Source organism: Syngnathus leptorhynchus, chromosome 7 (assembly GCF_054491065.1).
Source record: "Syngnathus leptorhynchus isolate UIUO chromosome 7, UIUO_Slep, whole genome shotgun sequence".
NCBI classification, from domain to species: Eukaryota; Metazoa; Chordata; class Actinopteri; order Syngnathiformes; family Syngnathidae; genus Syngnathus; species Syngnathus leptorhynchus.
Genome location: NC_141201.1, coordinates 2,274,183 through 2,294,458, shown reverse-complemented (window position 1 = coordinate 2,294,458; position 20,276 = coordinate 2,274,183). Strand labels below are relative to the sequence as shown.

At 42.7% G+C, this 20,276-nt stretch overlaps 4 protein-coding genes across 6 annotated transcripts; all 4 read left to right on the top strand.

Annotated features, from left to right (window-relative positions):
* The first annotated feature begins 3,119 nt into the window (after window positions 1–3,119).
* bbc3 (BCL2 binding component 3) lies at window positions 3,120–7,814 on the top strand. 2 transcript variants are annotated; one of them, XR_015066776.1, is made up of 5 exons: window positions 3,120–3,374; window positions 4,398–4,629; window positions 5,683–5,876; window positions 6,248–6,428; window positions 6,527–7,814. XR_015066776.1 is itself a non-coding variant. In XM_085917267.1 (4 exons), exons 2-4 carry the CDS (start codon window positions 4,410–4,412, stop codon window positions 6,620–6,622), a joined length of 510 nt encoding a protein of 169 aa, XP_085773393.1. In that variant the 5' UTR covers window positions 3,121–3,374; window positions 4,398–4,409; the 3' UTR covers window positions 6,623–7,814. The 2 variants fall into 2 exon arrangements, 1 of the variants encoding a protein (XP_085773393.1); XM_085917267.1 differs by lacking the exon at window positions 6,248–6,428 and having other exon boundaries at window positions 3,121–3,374.
* Window positions 7,815–8,768: 954 nt separating this feature from the next.
* Window positions 8,769–10,770, top strand: aldoca (aldolase C, fructose-bisphosphate, a). The gene is made up of 9 exons (XM_085915818.1): window positions 8,769–8,794; window positions 8,908–9,025; window positions 9,107–9,318; window positions 9,454–9,508; window positions 9,571–9,731; window positions 9,822–9,905; window positions 9,973–10,147; window positions 10,297–10,496; window positions 10,580–10,770. Exons 2-9 carry the CDS (start codon window positions 8,914–8,916, stop codon window positions 10,670–10,672), a joined length of 1,092 nt encoding a protein of 363 aa, XP_085771944.1. The 5' UTR covers window positions 8,769–8,794; window positions 8,908–8,913; the 3' UTR covers window positions 10,673–10,770.
* Window positions 10,771–11,272: 502 nt separating this feature from the next.
* Window positions 11,273–14,911, top strand: srsf1a (serine and arginine rich splicing factor 1a). 2 transcript variants are annotated; one of them, XR_015066664.1, is made up of 5 exons: window positions 11,273–11,678; window positions 12,467–12,663; window positions 12,883–13,055; window positions 13,220–14,195; window positions 14,477–14,911. XR_015066664.1 is itself a non-coding variant. In XM_085916316.1 (4 exons), exons 1-4 carry the CDS (start codon window positions 11,491–11,493, stop codon window positions 13,421–13,423), a joined length of 762 nt encoding a protein of 253 aa, XP_085772442.1. In that variant the 5' UTR covers window positions 11,273–11,490; the 3' UTR covers window positions 13,424–14,911. The 2 variants fall into 2 exon arrangements, 1 of the variants encoding a protein (XP_085772442.1); XM_085916316.1 differs by having other exon boundaries at window positions 13,220–14,911.
* A 399-nt stretch (window positions 14,912–15,310) lies between these two features.
* On the top strand, window positions 15,311–18,151 carry dynll2a (dynein, light chain, LC8-type 2a). The gene is made up of 3 exons (XM_085916317.1): window positions 15,311–15,523; window positions 15,929–16,111; window positions 16,351–18,151. Exons 2-3 carry the CDS (start codon window positions 15,980–15,982, stop codon window positions 16,486–16,488), a joined length of 270 nt encoding a protein of 89 aa, XP_085772443.1. The 5' UTR covers window positions 15,311–15,523; window positions 15,929–15,979; the 3' UTR covers window positions 16,489–18,151.
* Window positions 18,152–20,276: the final 2,125 nt, after the last annotated feature.

Genomic DNA, 20,276 nt, shown 5'->3' with positions numbered 1-20,276 from the left:
TATCAAATAATTACCCAGTCTACGCGTGCTGGCGATGAGTTTTGGACTAGTAGCTCCCTGCCACTTCCAGCACCGCACGTTTGTTGGATTCCGGTGAGGTAAGGCTCACTTCCTGCCAAAAAGTGAGCCAAACTCGGCGGATTTAAAGTGACAGTGGTGCTATTCTTTTCCAAGCATGTTATTTTTGTTTATTTTGCAAAATAGCTGTCATATAAGGTGACATACATCGTCACTGTTATGTTTTCATTCACACTGAAAATCAAAAGTTAGAATTTAGAAGTATTTTTAAAACCGCAAAGGAAATGTAGTACGGGGATTTTCCGATGGATGACGCTCAATTGCTACAAACTCGTTTCTTGTTTGTCCATGTACTGAATTTTTTTTTACCGTTTAACTATATATATCCAGTAATTTATTATATGACACATTTTATTATACTGTATTTGTGCATTCCGTTGTCAATATAAGAAAGCCTATTACAGTAATTGTTTTTGTTCCTCTACGAGTAATATAGAGCATGCCTTCACTGGGTCACATAAAGGTTACACCATGATGACACATGATTATAAGTGGCATGACATCAGGTGGTCTGTTTGATTATATAATATGTAGAAGTTGAACAGAATAACATGTTTGCAAGGGTCAGTGGTCGTCCATTTGTGTCAGTCATGCTCATCACTTCCTTGTTGGAGGAGGTGAAAGAAGGTTGAAGGAGTTTGAGGTGTGGAGAGGGAAGGGAGGGGGGGGGGGGGATGCTGGGCGATGATCTCATTGTTGAACGAGCCAAACAAGCTCCCGGGAGATAACATCGGAGCCCTTGAGGTTGTGATCATGGAGAGATGACACCAACGTTGGCCACTTTTGTTTATACACAAGACTGTCTCTAGGGTAGGGGGTAATGGAAATGGCAGTGATGTGTGTCACCGGGCAGTTTACAGATGCAATAACCAAAAGCACCAAAGTTTCCTCCAGCTTTATGCCAACTAGTGTTACACAACAAAGTCAACCAGCAGCGGTTACACATTATATTATTTGTTTGTGTGAAATGATGATAGACGATACTCGTCCGGGCATGTACCTGAATAAAGCTCGGCTCCCACCCTCAAACCCCCAATTCAGCAGCCCGAGGACAGGGGTTCGGGGGGGGGGGGTCATTTCCAGCTGATTAGACCGCCTTTAACCCTGCAACAACCCACCCTCCTTTCTTCCCTCTCTACTCTGCAGCTGGGGTAGACAATGTGTGCGGGGTGAAAGGTCACCTCGACGGGGGCGTCACAAGTCATTTGTGATGCTAATGCTATTCTGTGATGTCACTGTAAACACTGGCTACTACTACCACCACTACTCCGAGTGACATCATTTTTTTCCTACCATGCGGCCCACATGTGTGTCACAACATAAACAAAACAGGAAAAAATCAAGCTGTGGAGAAAGCTACTCAGACATACATGTAGTTATTTGAAACTCTCAATTAGCAACAGCAACTAAGCAAAAACCCAATTCAATTGATGTCATGCTACGTATTGTTTCTCATCTTGTCACATGAAATCTTAACATGACTGCTGCAGGCCACAAGCACATGACGGAAGGATGGAAATTAATCCCTGAGGTTGGTCATACGGTAGCCCCCAAAAAATGTTCTGTTACAAAATGCATTTACTATAGAATCATGTGATCGTACTGCATCACTATTTACCGGGCTTAAGGTTGAGGCCCTGATGTGAATAGTGCACATCCAAAATGCTTATAATTGTCTATATTAATAGTTTAAGCATACAGCAAACTGATATTCAAAAACACTTAAATAACAAACTTAATTTCAAACTCACCTTACCACATAACTGGGTACAGATCTATTTTATGATGCAAGAGTATGGTGGCCATTGAGGGTCAAGCCAAAAGCCTTTTGTCATTGCTTTCCATTCATGTACATGATTAGTTCATACACATTTTTTATCATACGGATGATATTTTGACTCTACAGACGATTTTGGACCTTTACACATTTGACCAAACATCAACAGCTTTGCCTGCTAAGCAGTCTGTAGATGGAAAGCATGAGGCCTAAAAGCCTGACTGCTATTTCTGGACTTTTAGTCACATGTTTGTAAGGCGTGTGCATTGGGGGGGGGGGGATTCCTCAGTCAAGTTGGTGATGTCACATTACACTTTGCGTTGCAATCCCGTGCTTGTTCAACAAGTATTGCTGCCTTGTATTGAGCGTGAGCCTGAATTGAGTCATTATTATTATTATTACAAATGCCAAGCATGTGAGGCAAAACACAGAGAAACCTGACACCCGAGGCTGACTCATTGTTCGGAAGTGGAAGGGAAAGCCGGCCAGGGGAAAGCCTGCTGAGGGGGTTGGGGGATAAAGCTCAGCATGGGTGCAGGTTTGTTTACATGCCAAAGAAGAAACCAACTGTTAAAATGCAAACTACAACAGGCCCTGTTTGATGACAATGACAGTTTGCATGCAAGGAGGTGACTTAATGACATGCAAGTGTGAGTAAATACTAAGAAAAAGTGTAAAAAAAAAAAAAAAAAAAAGAAACTGAATGAGGACTGCAAGTTAGAGGGGGCGGGGACAGCAGCTGGCGTCAGGGAGCATGTCAGCACTTGTTGTGGATAGGAAAAGCGAAAGAGACCGCAAAACGGAAGTCAAAATGATACTCCGTCAAAATAAAAGATAAATACCCGGTGGGTTTCTTGCGTTTACAACATTTTGTGCATTAATACTCATTGCATCAAGTTTTCATGTCATTTAAATGAATATTAGGATCACACTGGGGGAAAATCACGTATAAATTGTAAAAATTATTGATTCCCGGGGATGTCTTTTTGTCTTTAAATAATTCAGACAATCAATGTAAGTATTTTTTCACACGGAGGAGTAAAGGAGGGTCTGGAAAAGGCTTTAAAATACAAATCAATTTAGTTTTACTCAAAATTTCTAAAGTCACATGGAAGAAAAATGAATGACAAAACTTCATTGAAAATTCCAATTAGTCTTCAATTTACAGACGACTGATCACGTGGAAACTATCCCGTCAGGGTAAAAGATTTATTTTGAAACTTTAGAGCGGATGTTGCTGCCAAATATAAATAGGGGAAACTCCGCACGGCGGCAAAGACTCGAAAAAGACGAAGACAAGCGAACATGTCAACCGCTCCTCGGTAACGGTCTCACTAATGGACTCGTAACAGTCTTCGACTAGCCTCCTAAAGACATCGGGCGAGACCGTCTGACATGAAGTGACATCATTGAATCGACCGCATGACACTTTTTTTTCCAGCGGCCGGCTTCTGATGTACCCGGGTTTGAACCCTCGACTTATCGACCCGAAGAGAACACGGAGCAACACCACATAGCGGTAAGACAAAATGGACGATGAACAACTGTACAATGTTAAACCAATCGTATTTTAGCAACCTAGCAAAGCTATTAGCACTTTATAATTATGAATAGCGTCTTATCTCCATTTCAGTAAACCTCACGTGCAAATGCCGTAGTACGTTATCTAAATGTACCTGTTTGGGTTAGAATAAGTGGATTGATATAAAAGAATAATCTTTAAATGGATTTATTAAAATACTGCCCGTATTTTGCTTACAAACAGGGGAATCCGAAAAGGGCTAGGTGCTGCCCCCTGGTGACCAATAAAAATGTTGGTCAATCGTGCTGTTCGAAAGTAAATACTTGTCAGTTTATGGACGTTTTCTGCTATTTGGAACTCTTGTTGGTTGAAGTAAAGTAATTTGAATCACCGCCCCTCCAATATTTTATTTAACATTAAAATACAGTAGCATAGTCATAGGTCATAGTGTTCATTAAAAACTGCCACCCCAAAAGTGTATTTAATATTATTGCAAGCCACAACGTTATGTAGTTTCATTGCTACGTTTGAATATAAGGAAGTTGAAAATAGTAAAATAAACATTCAACTAAAGCTTTCATGAAAATAGATCGAACCTAAAAAATAAATAAAAGGCAGTGATTACTGTACCATGATTTGCAACTCTCATGCTAGCGCTTTTTTTTTTCTTTCTTTTTTTGCTAACTTGCTTTCGATTCTAGCTGTGGCCATCAGGATGATGTCAGTCCAGTTATTGCGCGTTTCCTGTTTGCAGATTCTTCATGCCAACATTTTCAACACAAAACCAAATGGCTTCTTCACTTTTTCCAATTGACTGCAAGAAATTATAACCACAGTTAAAAAAATAAATAAAGTATACATACAATAACATGGTGCAGAACAGTATTTAAACCCATATCTTGGAAATAAAAGCAGCACTTTTGGGGCTGAACTTCTAGCCACCACACTACAAGTGACACAATGAGCTGATTCTAAATATGTAAAATATGATTGAATTTGGCTTTACGCTTGTTCTCTCAGGCGACCAGTAAGATGGCTCGTGCTGAGACCGTGGAGAGCGTGGGAGAGGCTGCCAGAGGGGCGAGCGGCCCCCTGCCCCATCTATACCCCATCGCTTGTCACTCCTTCTTGCACAACTTTCCCAACAATCACCACCAGAGCCAGCAGCAGAACCACCAGGGACAACCCAGCCTGCCCACACCGCCGCCTTCCCCACCCGGGCATCCGAACCCTGTCTCGGGAGAACAATCAGGTAGGAACGTGAAATTCTCCAAAAGCACCCAAAAATGCTTGCGTCGGGCATCATAATGGTAACAATTGGAGTTAACTAGTGCAGAGGTTCATAGGTTCTGACTGATTGATCAATATTACATCTTTCGAAATGGACAAAAATCAACTGATTGACTTTCTCTTGTTAATGTTATTGAAAAGAAAATGCAGATTTCGGTCTATTTTGAAAAAGATAACACTAGCCGATGAATTAATCAGAGCCTAATGATTCAGATCGGTAGTAGAAAAAAAAAAAAAAATTTGAGGAAAATGTTTAAGTACTAAATTTACAACATTATTAAAGTCATTTGGTTCTATTTCATTAACATTTGACCGTATTTGACATGAATGGAAACTTGGAGGGCGTCTGTTATTGTATCTTGTAAAGAAGCGACATGTCGGTGGCTCAGCTGGTTGTGTGGGACAACCCGCCCTTCCTCCCCTCCCTGTGCTTTAGTCTCAGCTGTGGGGCATGTCGAGACTTGTCCTCCGCAAGCACCCAAACCAGCAGCCTGCATTTCCTGCTACCTCACACCCTCAATTGAAACATTAATGTGCCTTTCGACCAAATCAAACTGTGTCATAACTGTCAAATTAAGATAAATAATTTGAGGAAATAAACCGGCGCCAATGTTACATTATACTTACATACCTATGCTTGTTTTTTTATTCATCTATTTATTATTCAAAATAATTCTCCTCAAGATTTTCATGAAACTTGTCAAGCTAAAAAATCGTAAATATAAAATTGTCTTGGATGAATTGTTTTTAGTTGCATTTTTTGCGTGGTGTGACCTCAATGTACGGTTCAAATTTTTCCGGAAATTGGCCAATCAGAGTGCAGCGTCCAGCTCCACCTGCCAATCAAGACCATGCTGTTGCAACAAGCCACAGCCCTGTCTCCTAGTCACGCTCTGCTAATCCTCCCTACCTCGAAAAGCTCCCCGGGTTACGGGGGGGCTACCAATTCCATGGCAACAGGGCGCAAATACGAAAAAACGGTCAACAAAATCAAAAACTTGTTCTTTTTGTTTAGACCAGCGGCAAAGTCAAGCAGCCCAACGGCGCGGTCCCCTGCCAGACCTGCTACCCCGGGATCAGCGCCCGGTCGGGGGTGGGTCACCTCCCAGAGGCCAGGCCACGCTGGAAGCGAGGCCCGTCGACACCACGACCGTGGCCCTGCATCTTCGGACCATCGGCGATCAATTCAACGCCTCCGTGCTGAGACCGGTAAGTTATCCGACGTGACCTCATCGCGTAACTCGACATCATCACGTCACAATGTCGTGTGATGTCATCGCGTGATGTCGCGGCTGCCATCGTAGCGTGACGTCCGGTTGACATCTCACTGCGATTCGCCGCTCGCTGAGCTGAGCCCTTGTGCGAGCCGCTGATAGAGAGAGCGACGGGCTAATAGGTCAACGTCGGTTACGTACGACTGACTGGCGTGGCCCCCCTTGTTCTTTTTGACATCCATGTGACAGGCCGACCCGTGGACTTTGTAATCAATAAGGGAACATCGCACACGCACACGGCGCCATGTGCTTTCTAATTACTGTCGATGTGCTGCTTTTCTTATCTCCTTCCCCCTCCCTACCCAGTCCCTCCTCACACTGGCTCGCGTGAAGACTTGTCAACAGACTGCCTTCGCTCAGCCCCCCCCCCCCCCCCCCCTCTTTCCTCACACAGGCTGCATGTCTGAGTGAGGGAGGCGATGACATCATCTTTGTTTACATGCTCCAGGCTGGGCGTGTGTGTAGAAACATCTTGTCTGGCCTCTTTGTACGTGTGTGTTATATGGTCATTTTGATTGGGTGGCTGTTATAGTTAGCACGTTAGCTGACAAATATGTGAGCTAATGTGTTTCGTATGGCCTTCAGCACGCCGCCCCCCGCTGGCAGGAGTGGATCGACGCCGGTCGAGGCTTTCTCAACCTGGCGGCGCGCACCCTCAGCGCTCTCTACAGGCTGACCTAGACGTAAACTAATCCATAGAGACTGGGTTACCACGGCAACCACTAGCCAGCGGCGTGAGACTTCGGTGTCTGCTGGTTCGGACTGCAGACGACACGTTTTTTTTTTTTTGTTTGTTTTTAATTAACTGTGAAAGTGGATCCAAAATCTTTTACATTTGTTCATACCTGATGTTAAAGCTAATGGCTAGCTATTTATGGCAAGTTAGCTTTTTTTTTTTATGGACAAATGAGCTTATTTTTTTCCCTCAACATGAAATTGTTTAGTTTCAGTGCGACACATCCAGTGCCTTTGTACTGACCAATCACACACACACACACACACACACAGACGCACACACACACTGTTGGTCCTCCATGTTGTTTGGAGCGTGTAAATATTTGTTAGCAATCCTAAACAAAAAAATTGTGTTGCAATGATGATTAGAAAATAAATCCAGTGGATTTGAGATGTATGTCACGCAAAACAAGAAAACACTTTTTGATTTGAGTCCCGGAAAAGTATTTCACCACGTTTTGAAACGATTGTCTGCTAGATAATTTATTTTTGCGGTAGCATATTTGTAGCCTTTTTTTTTTTTTTTTGTTCATCGTTTGTCTTATTTTCTATGACATGTTTTAATTTATTTTGTGTTCTCAACATTCCCGCTGCGCGCGACAAAACGGGAAGCCACAAATCCGCCGGCGACGTTACCCTGGTGGAACGCAAAAAGTGACGAAAAGATTTGCCAGTCAAAGAAATCTTCTTGTACTTTGATCAAAGTGCACTTTTTACTTCCAGTTTTGTTTTCAGTGTTTATCAACATTGTTTGGGAAGTTTACCACTTTTGCTTTGGTACCTTTTGCTGGCCGCACATTCGCTAATAACGTGGTCATTTCCCGTTGGGTCATTTAGTTAGTGGCCACTCAACTGAACTCATCCAGTTATTTTGTTTTTTACCATTGTAAAGTTTCTACTGGAATTTTCTACTTTGTTCTTTTATATAATAAAGTCAATTGAATAAAGTTTTGCTTTTTATTGTTTTTATTTACATTATACGCTATCCTCCAATATCGAAACAGTGTTTGTATTTCACCAACAGGCATCTCTGCTTTTCGAGTGGGTTATAATAGTGGTTATAAAATGTCAACACACCCCTGTTCAAACACAAGATTTGAAGAAAATAGACTAAAAATAAACTATTTTTAAAGAATGACACCATTAATATGACTGTACAAATCATTTTAAAAAATATATAGTTTTGACGGGGAAAGGAAAAATAAACTTGCGGAAGTGTGCACACCCTCATAACCGATGTAGCTGTATAGTGAACGCACTGACCTCAAACTCACGGGATAAAGCACACAGACAACTGTAAAGAAACAAAACTGAAAATCTTTGCTATGTTGCGTACATCACGGCCAATTTCAAGCTGACCCAATTAGCGGAGACCCGAACCAGCCAGCCAATGAGGGCGGCCTCAATAAGAGCACCAGATAAAGTAGGGTCATTAAGTGTTTTTAATTGGCTGACAAGTGATGGCGTCCCAGTGGAGGAATCCACATGTAATTGCTGTTCTTGATCTATTTCACACATGAATGGGAGCGACATAAAATCTCTCTCGGGTTTTTCTTTTAGCCGGTCCACCAAGACCACTCGCGCGAGCCACACTGACCCACTGTAGGAATGAACTAACTTCAATAAGAATATATATCTAGAAATGCATATACATGTACCAACCAATTCGTATTACATCCGAAAAGTTTTTTTGACTTTTGATATCTCACGCACAGTTGAATTCTCGCTTGAGACGTTTCAAAAGACCTTTGAGGATTCCAGGGTGAAGACCCAAAAAGCAGCAGGGTTGACCACATCCTCCCAGGGGACATTTGAGCTAATTAGAATATAAATAGCAATGCGGCTAAAGGCAAAAATTGGGTTGATTTAGGCTTCTTCATTTAATACGTCGTGTTAAATGTGGCAATTGACATTTTGTTTCATTTACTTAACAGCCAAGTGACTTTTATTTTATGACTCTCATGATTGGAAAAAGAGATTGTGCCCATATTTGGTATAAGACGTGATGAACAAGCTCCGCCCACAGTGCCGGAGTCAGTGAAAAGGCCCGCCGCCGTCGTTCCAGTTCGTCCCATCTTGAGAGAACCTCCGTGGCCGTGCACTTGGTCTCCTGTCAAGGTAGGAACCGCTTGCTACTCTTTTTCATTTGCTAAAATAGAAGTCATAATTTTTGTTTCATTTAAAAGCTATTTATGTATTTTTTCTTTTCTAAAATGTGTCCTTTATTTCAGGTCATTATGACGCACCAGTTTGCCGCCTTGTCTGAGGCTCAGAAGAAGGAGCTCCACGAAACGGCCATGCGGATTGTCTCTCCGGGGAAAGGCATCCTGGCTGCGGACGAGTCAGTGGGTACGTTCACGTCATTTGGGTAAAACTGATTTGTTTTTGAACACTGTTTAAGTTTGGACGTTTTTTTTTTTTGGGCGGCAGGCAGCATGGCCAAGCGTCTGGCCCAGGTGGGCGTGGAGAACACTGAGGAGAACCGCCGTCAGTTCCGTCAAATCCTGTTCAGCGCCGACGAACGCGTCAACGGCTGCATTGGCGGCGTCATCTTCTTCCACGAGACGCTCTACCAGCACTCGGACGGCGGGGTCGGCTTCGTCAAGATGATTCGAGACAAAGGCATCCTGGTCGGCGTTAAGGTACATTTAGAGAGGAACGGGGTCTCCAAACTACGGCCTGGGGAGCCATTTGGTAACCCGTTCGTTTTTAGCGGCTGGAAGGTTATTGAACTGATTTGGACTTTTGTGCCAACGTTTTTGTCTTTTGTCGCTAAGGTTGACAAGGGTGTTGTTCCTCTGGCAGGAACCTGCGGAGAAACCACCACCCAGGGTGAGTACTGGAAATGGATTTTCTGCATCCGTGCTGGATAATGCCAAAAGATTTTTCCACAGGGTTAGATGGATTGTCAGAGCGCTGTGCCCAGTATAAAAAAGACGGCGCCTCCTTTGCCAAGTGGCGCTGCGTGATGAAGATCAGCGACGCCAACCCATCCAAGCTGGCCATCCGCGAGAATGCCAACGTTATGGCTCGCTATGCCAGCATCTGCCAGCAGGTCTCTGAAAATGTCTTTTTGGTTGTAAAAAGCTCATTTGACACAAGATTGGCTGTTACATCTACCACATTACGATGCCTTCTTCTCCAGCAAGGCATGGTGCCCGTCATCGAGCCTGAGCTCTTACCTGACGGAGATCACGACCTGAAACGCTGCCAGTACGTCACGGAGAAGGTAAACGACCGCTCAATCGCATCTGTGAGTTAAAGGCGTTAAAAAAAAAAAAATCTTGGGAGTTTAGGTGCTGACGGCCGTTTACCAAGCCATGTCGGACCATCACGTCTACCTGGAGGGCACACTGCTCAAACCCAACATGGTCACGCCGGGACACGGCTGCAGCAAAAAGTACAGCCCGGAGGACATCGCCATGGCAACCCTCACCGCCCTGCGCCGCACCGTTCCTCCGGCGGTGACAGGTAGGTCAACCCTTCACCTTTTTGATGTCACTCATACTTCTGGGCGGTTCTTTGACCCCCTGGGCATCTAAAAACCCCGCTAACCTCAAGTAACTCATGACAAGTAAGGGTTTGTCCTGGTTACTAAACATATTAACCTTCTCCGATAGGCGTGGCCTTCCTCTCGGGTGGCCAGAGCGAAGAGGAGGCGTCCGTGCACCTGAACGCCATCAACAACTGCCCCCTGACCAAACCCTGGACTCTGACCTTCTCCTTTGGACGCGCCCTTCAGGCTTCGGCGCTCCGGGCTTGGCGTGGACACAAAGAGAACGAGAAGGCCGCCATGGAGCAGTTTATCAAGAGGGCCGAGGTCGGGGGGGGGCTTGCCCTGTTTTTGAATACACGCCATATATGTGAACTTCTCCAAATGATTTTGGTTTGCGTGTGTTTCAGGTCAACAGTTTGGCGTGTCGAGGAAAGTACAAGGGTGCCGACAACTACGTGGATTCTGCGCACGGCGTCTACGGATCCTGTTACTCGTACTAAACACGGTCATGAAGATGAGACTCCTCCATCGCCATAGATATAGAGATATAGGCAGGTGATTTAGCACCACGTAGCAATCGTACTTTCAAAATGATTTGTCTTCACAACAAAAACGACGTTAGAAGCCACACATTTTGGAAAGAATAATAATGAATATAAATTGTTGCGATTCACTAAAAGGGTCTTTAAACCCGACTTTGAAAGCCTAACCATTGTTGCTTTTAAATCTGGGACATAAACCATATCTATTATTATGGCCTTTTAGATTATTACTCAAATGTTTGTTGTTGTTTTTTTCAAAATGATGCTCCTGCGCTTTCGGGATTTGAAAAAACATTTGTTTTTATTTCTATCCTTTCAATGTTTTCAATTCTTTTGCTTTTAAATGTTATATTTTGCCTTTAAATGTGTTTTGTAACAATGTGAAGAACATTGTATGAAATGCGGTATATAAATAAAGTTGCCTTGCCTGAAGGGGCATTCACAGGAAAAAAAATATTTATAAAAATGTGTTATCTAATTAAAAAAAAAAATCATTTCAATCGACTTATGAATAAAGATAAAGACTACTTCGTTACGCGGATGTAGTTGCATTTCCGAGTCACACCGGAAGTTCGGTGTGTGGCGGAGGAAAAAAAATGAAGGCTGACTGGGGAGGTTGCTTGTAAACCGCAAGCAAAACAGCCGACGGTGCTTGACCAACTCCTCCACATCTAGAACGATTGATTTCTGATCGGGACGACATATCCAGTGGGATTATACATATTTCAAAATCAAACCCGAGCAGCAGAAGCAACAAACGAGCCCCAACCAGAACAATGTCTGGCGTTGTGCGAGGCCCAGCGGGGAACAACGATTGCCGAATCTACGTGGGTAACCTCCCGCCCGATATCCGCACCAAAGATGTGGAGGAGGTCTTCTACAAGTACGGGAACATTCGTGACATCGATCTAAAAAATCGCAGAGGAGGACCGCCATTTGCTTTTATTGAATTCGAAGACCCGAGGTAAGGCGCTACTTGTTAGCTTAGGTTAGCATACGTTGGCCAGTAGGCCGCCATTTTGTGGCTAACTGCTAACATTTTATTCGGGGACCCGGACAACACGCTGAATCGGTTTCACAATTTATTAGAATCTGAACACATTTCTTTATTTTGTACCATAATTTGTTTGAGTAATTTTAACTCACTGTCATGATAATTGAAACATTTCCTTGCAAAGGTTGAACTGAGACAACTTGAATCTTCGTTGAATTTGTTGTTTATGGAACAACTATCATTATTTTATTCTATTACGTCAACAGTTTTTGTGTACACCACTAAGGTAGCATCCGAACTCTTTGTTGTCACTTTAATGTGGATCAGTCTAAAATTATTTTGAGTTTCGATCAGTCGCTTAGTCAGTTTTGTTTTCCCTTTGAGTTTGGCAAGCTAAAAATACATGCAAGCTTCAAATACTTCAGATGTCCCACCACTGGAGTGAAGTAAAAAAAATAGTGCTGTCACAACAACTTGAGCTGTAACAAAGCGCTTTCCAAAAACAAAATAACAGAAAATAGCACATAAAACTTTTGCAATAATATATATATTTTTTTTAAACCCTCCTTATGCTTTATTTTTTGAAGCCCTTATAGATGAAAGAGGAGAGAGACAAAGGTGTCTGCTCCAAATTCCTAAAATTTCCATTTTAGACCATTTCCATTTTGAAAATCCTCAGTTTAACTTTCCAAAATGAATGAACGTGTTTTTATTGCTGCCATTTCCACAGTTACTTACATTTTCCCTTTCGCGAGCAGGGATGCTGGGGATGCCGTCTACGGCCGCGACGGATACGACTACGACGGCTACCGGCTGCGTGTCGAGTTCCCCCGGAGCGGCAGGGGAGGAAGAGGCGGCAGCTTTGGCGGTGGCGGTGGCGGGGCTGGGGGAGCAACCCCCAGGGGCCGATACGGGCCCCCATCCAGGCGCTCCGAGTACAGGGTGGTTGTGTCCGGTAAGCCTGCAGCATTATCGTGTTATACCGCTAACATTGATCATCATCATGCATTGTACTGTTTTAATTTTAGTTTTGTCTAAAAATAATCTTCCTTTAATGTGTGCTGCATACTCTTCAAAAAAGTGAGGGTATTTTTATTTTATTTTTTTTAATCGGGATTGGGACGAAAATCGTGTGCATCATGGTGACATAATGGTGGGCGTCTTGTGTGTTCAGGGCTCCCTCAGACCGGCAGCTGGCAGGACCTGAAGGACCACATGCGCGAGGCGGGCGACGTGTGCTACGCCGACGTGTACCGAGACGGCACCGGCGTTGTAGAGTTTGTGCGCAAGGAAGACATGACCTATGCCGTCCGAAAGCTGGACAACTCCAAATTCCGCTCGCACGAGGTATGTTGTTATCGTCACGGTCTCTTGGCACTGTGGATTTGTGTGCGTGTGCCAAGTGAGGTGAGTAGCCCTTGCCGACCTCCCCCTCCTCCCCCCCCCCCCCCCCCCACCTCGCATCCTCCGCCCTTCCACCTACAATGTGCAGTTGTCTTGTGTGCCGCCAGGGAGAGACAGCGTACGTTCGCGTGAAATTAGACGGTCCCCGCAGCCCGAGTTACGGACGGTCCCGCTCTCGCAGCCGGGGCAGCAGGAGCCGCAGTCGCACTCCCAGCCGAAGCCGGAGCCGCAGCGACTCCCGAGGACGCGGACGAGCGTCGCCCCGCTACTCGCCGCGACACAGCTGCTCTCGATCCCGATCACGCTCTTAGAAAAGCTGGTGGCGTTCCTCCCTCTTTCGCCATCCTCCCTCTTGCCCTGTGATGTAACTAGGGTTGCAAACGGGTGGCGAATGTACGGCACTTTTCCAGAAAGTTTGCCGTGAATCTTTTAAAGGCTTCTGTCTCCGATTGTTTGTTTACCTGAGACAGGCGGCGCTTTCTCGTCAATCAAATTAGAGACGGAAGAAAGGGACGGACGAGTTTATTCGTCATTGGCAAGAAATCAGGTTGTTTTAGTGATGCTTGAACTAAAATACATTTCCGCCTGGCAACACAACTTTCAAGGTCCTCATCGGGTGCTCACGTTAAATTTGGTAAATTTCTGCTTTGATCAAATTGCTGTGAATTCTTGTGGAAAGTTTCCAACCCAGAGTTTTGCAACCCTAGATGCAAACCCAACACTTTTAACCGTTTTTTTAGGCCTTGTAGACGAGTATGGTATGTATGTAGTTGTACCCCCCCCCATCCCTCCTGCTTCCTATTTGCTTCCCCCCCCCCCCCCCTTCTCTCCCCTCTCCCAAAATGTGCAAAAATGTTGAGCCACACAACGTTTTTGCAATTCTATTGGGGGGGGAAAAAGGGAAAAATGGCTTCTTGACATTGGCTATTTGGACAGAAAGACTGACGCTTTAACTATATTCTACCTTGTGTCTTCCTTTAGACTTCTGAAGAGAAGGATTAAAGTGATTTGGAATAAAAAACCCATTGTGGTGGAGCACATTTCATTTGTATGGTCAGGATAGGACATCAAATGGAGGCCATGGTATGCTTCACATTCCGTCAATCCGTGTCATTGTTTTCTTCTTGCTGTCGTGCATGTCATAGAAATGAGAAAACCCGCCACTTTGGCTTGTGACACAGACAAAACGTGTTGTAACATCTTTGCTGTCATATGTAAATGAAAAATCGGAATTGATGCAACGTGTTCGGGATTTTTTGTTTTGTTTTTTTGATCTTTCTCGCATTTTTTTTTTTTTTTTGCCCCCGGTTTTTCTACGTTCTGTTCTAACGGTCTGCCTCTGATTTTCTTCCTGGTATTTCAAGGTTTTGATTGGAGAGGAGTGGCTCAGTGGATCGCAATCCTTTGGAGCTGGATCCATTTTTAGGAAAGGGATTATAGGCAAGGATGGATGCTCGGGAACGGGATCAGTTTTCCAGGATTTCCCAACAAAATTTTCAGAACTAATTAACGGGGACCTCCCGGAGCAACTTTTTTTTTTTGCTTTATTTTTTCTTTATTTTTTTTCCCTTTTTTAATAGCCTGCCACCTGCCTATCTTTTATAGAGTTTTTCAGTGATATTGGCGAGAAAATTGACGAGAGAAAAACAGGACCAGGAAGTTGGATCAAAGGATGGAATCGTAGATGCCTGGTATGCGGGGAAAATTTGGGGAGGGTTTCATACGGGGTACTCGTTTGAATGTTGATTTCTTTGCTTAATCCCTTTTTTTCTTCTAGCATTTTCAATAAAAACACCTGAAAGCCATCATGACTCTTAGATTTTTCTTCATTTATGCAGTAAGCGATTGCAATCGCTTCTGGCAAGCAATGTATGGGAAAGAAATGAGCACAAAAGATGGTTTAATTTTTAAATATTTACTGCATTATTAAATTTAATATGTAAACGTATACTACAGATGAAAAAAATAGCTTGGCTAATTTCGGATTGTTAAATATTTTTGTATGTACTCACTGATATAAATATAAAAACGAGTGTATTAAAAAAAATTAAGTAAATTATGACAATATTTTAATTAAAAAGAGAAGAAGCGCTTGATAATATTGTCTACGCCACGGGTGAATGTTGCATTGTGGGACGAAATAAGATGCCGGCATAGAGTGGCTGATGGAAAACGCCTGCACAGCGCGGGGAGGCGGTGACTGGCCAATAGGAAGCCACGAGCAGCGACGGATGGGCGGGGCGGGTCATCGGAGCAAGCGAAAGTGAAGCGCAAACATACCTTTCTACAACAACCTCAAGCGTGCTTTCAAAAGCGATAAACCTAAATAGCAAATTAAAACAACGTCTTGAACAACTTGGCCACCTATATTCATATTTGGGACGCTTCGTTTTCCTTTGTCTCAAACACAGGTAAGCTAATATTTTCATTCATTTATAGGGCTAGTCTCAATTGAATGCTTAATATTTGACGTTTTCATTGAACCATTTCTTAAACGTGTAACTCGTGAGACACGTAAATAATGAATGTTTGAAAATGGCGACTATCGAATGTGCTTCTCTGCGGGATTGATTTGGCGAAGTAATGTCACTCCACCTGTATCAAGTTTCCCCAAGTCATGTCTGTGACGCTTTAAAAGAAAAAAAAAAGTTCTAAAACGCAATAACGCCTCTTTCGGCTATATTATTAGCTAGGCTACATATTTAGCTCGACGGTGCTAATAATTCGTTTTGCGTTTGATTGACAGGTCATTTATGTGCGTATGTTGACTACCACTCCGTCATAACGTATGTGGTCCTTCTTCCTCACTCTCGCAGGTTCCATCCTCCTCATCCTCCTCCTGCTTTTTCTTCATCGTCTTCATCGTCATGACGGACAGGAAGGCTGTCATCAAGAACGCAGACATGTCTGAGGACATGCAGCAGGACGCCGTGGACTGCGCCACGCAGGCCATGGAGAAGTACAACATCGAGAAAGATATCGCAGCCTACATTAAGAAGGTGACCGGGAAGTTGCACAGTCACATTTGGGGGGGAAAAATTAAGTCAAATAAAAAGCTACTAGCGGAATAGCTAGTTAGCGAATCAACAAATCACTGAATAAAATCAAATTAGACTATGGGATAGTACGTCAAAGAAAATGGTATTCAAAAAAATTAATTAAGCTCACGACAATTTTTTTTAATAACTGTCCACCGTCGCGATTGTTGCTCACGCTCATCTTTCGGTGTTTTTGTCAGGAATTCGACAAGAAATACAACCCCACTTGGCACTGTATCGTGGGTCGGAACTTCGGCAGCTACGTGACTCACGAGACCAAACATTTCATCTACTTCTACTTGGGCCAAGTCGCCATCTTGCTCTTCAAGTCGGGCTGAGACTTGTCTTATTCTTTTTTTCCTCCCTCTTTTAGTTATGTTCTCGCTTCTCGAAGCTACGTGAGGCAAACGCATCTCGTTTTCGAATAATGACAACATAACGTAATGATGCGGCACTGCATGGGCGACAACTTTATTTCGTACGTACGATGTCTTTGTGAGATGACTTATCGGTTGCCAGTCCAATGCAAGTCATACTTTTAATTTTTGCTAAAAATGCTTACAAAACATGACCACATCATAACAGTTAACTGCAATCCTCCAATTTGGTTGAAGATAGCGGGACATTTTTCCTTTCAAGGTTTCTTTGAAATTAGCTATTACAAATATTCATGATATCGAAACATTAATTTGGGCTAATTGGTTTCACTTTCACATATCGTCGACCAAATAGCAGTGGCATTGAGTTTAGTTTGATGTTTTTTGATCTTAACAATTACAACTTATTTATTTTTGACCAAGTAAAGCATTATTTTTTTAATTTAAATGAGAAATGTTAGTTTGAATGTCTGCTACCAAATTCTCGTGAAGATTCTCGTTAACTTATTTAACAATCAAAATAAATTGGCTCTAATTTTGTATATAATGTCCATAAATTTCCTTTGACTTTTGTCGCTTTAACATAATCGGTAACAGTTTTTTCATTGTCGTCATCTGGTCAAAAATCATTAAGATTTGCGCTAATTTGTAAATGAAAAAAAAACTTTACCAGTAAACAGTAATAGTTTCCAGTCCTTTGAAACTGTGGATAAACACGATCGTAAAAAAAAAAAAAAGTTATATCTTTGTTGTATTAAAACATCGCTACATGTTAACAATTAGTGCGACTTGTTAATTTGGCGAAAGAGACCTCTAACTTTTGAATTCGTACAACTACTTTCCCCACAATGTGAAACTGTCATCTCAAGCGCTTTTGTTTGTCGCCACAAACAATCACCGCTGTTGAATTAGCCTGTTGCCAGACTTGTTACCATTTTACGTTTCTGCGCGTTTTCTCAAACGGGTAGCACAATTTCCTTGTCTTTCATTTTGTATGCAAAGATGCACCACATATTGGATATAGTGTGGAAGAAGAGTTTCTGTTTAAAAAGTCTTTGTCGGCATTTTGACTTTGCATCCAAATTCCAACGGCAGCGCTAACACAAGCTAAACATTAGCTTCGACTGTGATTTCTTCTTTACAAAAAGGAAGTCTTCCTGTTCCTTTACAGATTCTCCCCCCCCCCCCGGAATGTTGTTGTTGGCGTCGTTATTGTAAATATTGAAGCTGCTTTATGCACAAAGCGCGTCCGCCTTGAGAACAGTCACTCACCATTTATAATTAGCTGTTGCTCAAACAAAACAGCATAGAAGACTCCAATAAAAAAAATAACTAACTTATAATTTGTTCAATTGTGTTGTCATTGTTTCCACTGATAATCAGCCAATTATATTTGTACGCAGTTCAATATTCTGACCACAAGATGGCAGCCTTGTCCCTCACCACTCATTCCTGAGGTAAAGCGTAGACCTTACACATTTTATGTAAGCAATAAATGTATCATATACAATGTCAGCTCCACAAAATATCTAATTATTAAAAAAATAAAAAGCCTCATGGATTTCGTTGAATGACTGTAATGCACAATAATCACTCCGGTAAAAATAAAATGGACAAAATCTAATCCAGGGGTCTCCAACTATTTTTATGATTGACAGAAAGCAATCCAACATCAAGACTTTGATATGTACTATGAAGGATGACAGCTTCCGCACAGATCAAGCCACTAATACACAACTTTGACGTCATACCTCCAAAAAAAAAAAAAGCTTTGTCAATTCTCATGAGGTTTTTACAAAGTGATTGCAGTATGCTGAAATACAAATGCATTATTTTGTTAGTTATGCTTGAAAGACTTCATACAAATCTCACCTAAAGGTTAATGGTCGCCCTTGTTATAAATTAATGTGTGTGTTTGTGTGTGTCGGTTGTCCTTGTGTGTAGGGCACCCTGAGGGGAGGGGAGGGGGGTCGAGCGAGACATGCTTCATAAATGACGCCCTCCCAACCTCCCTACCCGGTCTGCTTTGCTGCACCACGGAGCGAGTCTGTGAGGCGGTTTCGCTCAGGTGCGGTATCGCTCACGTGCCATTAGGCTCATTAATGGAGCCATTCAACAGATTAGAAAAGGAAGCAAAAGGCCTTCGGCTTTGAGAGTCATTTGCATTGTCGCAATATCTCGCTGACTTTTTTGCTCGTTCCTGAGACGCCAAAGCATAAGCCAGTGAGTCATTCCAGAACTAAAGGACAGTTAGGAATAAACAAGCAGAATGTATGCTTGCTAATTTTTGTTTTGGTTCCAGACAAATTAAGACCATACCGACTTTCCCCTTCAAATGAAGTCAAAATATAAAATTGGAATGTGTTTTAAAGCCTGACTGATTCATCGACTGGACGATTAAATCGGCCCTTCAATCATTGGCCGTCTATATCTAATATAAAAATATTGCTTTGACGCCACCTAGTGGCAGTTTAAAGAACTATTTAGTTTTAGTTTTTTATAATTGACTTCTTTTTTTTTTTTTTAACTTTTGTAACTACCAATTTTTCCTTTTACGTTAGTATCCGTAGTTCTACTAAATACTTTTGCTGATTTTTGAGTGCTTCTATAAATCACGTGTTTATGATTAGTGGATGATTTTTATCCTTGACAGCAGCGGGATTACGAGGCGATGAGGTGATAGACCATAAAGGGTTTGGCTCGGATAATAAAACTTTTGTAAGAGTGAGTTGAGGAAGACTTTAACTCGTGTCTTTGACTTCCAACGCATTACGGAAGAAAACAAACACAAACTACGGTTTGAGCTATGTGATGCAGTCGAACGAACCGTCCAAGCATGTTTGTAACGTGTTATTTGTCGTGTGTGCGATGATCTCAAACCATAAAAAGATGGCGGCCCCATGAAAGGAAGTACTTTTTGTACCTTTGGACCCTTCACTGCGACTTTGACTTGGGTGGTTTAATTCATTCCGTAACCATCATTTGTATCTGAAATTACCTGAATGGAAATGCCACAATCATAATTGAACCTCCCCCCCACCCCACCCCAGAATTGAAAAATAAATGGCAAGGTCCAATTAAACCGCTCCAATTAGGACATTGCCCGCTAGCTAGCTTGGGGCTATCTTAATTCATGTTAAGCATTCGTTTATGAAACGATTCTATCTTGAAATGAGTGATCATTTTTTGAAATTGTCCTTTGAGACTGTGTTTGTCTTGCACCAACGCTCCAGCGTATAAATTTAATTTGAGCGGTTTAATATGGCACAAAGTGCACCTAACGCCTTTCAAACAATCCCCGTTGGCTTTACATTTTCATTTCTAAACACCGTCAAGTTGTAACGCTCTCCTATCATCTAACGTTCTATTTTAATTCTGAATTTTATGAACCTGCAGTTTGAAATCAACAATTGAATTGAAAATAACCCTCAAAGGTGGTGTCAAGACAGGTAAATGGGATTGTGTGTCCCCCCCCCCCCCAAGTGCCATAAAAGCGACTTTTTTATTTGATTGCTTTTTAGTCTGTCCCTGACTCTAGTCAAGGTTTATTTAAAGACAAAGGACACCAGAAGGTATGTGTTGTGTTGGGAGGGGTCACGCCAGGGCTAAGTCACACAGGTAAGCGACCTGGACACGGGCGATGGGACTGTGCAGTCACCGTGTTTTCTCAATCTACAAACTGGCTGTGCATGAGTGGCCCTGGCCAAGCCGCCTAATGGCCCCCAATTATCGTTTCTCTGTCCTCCACA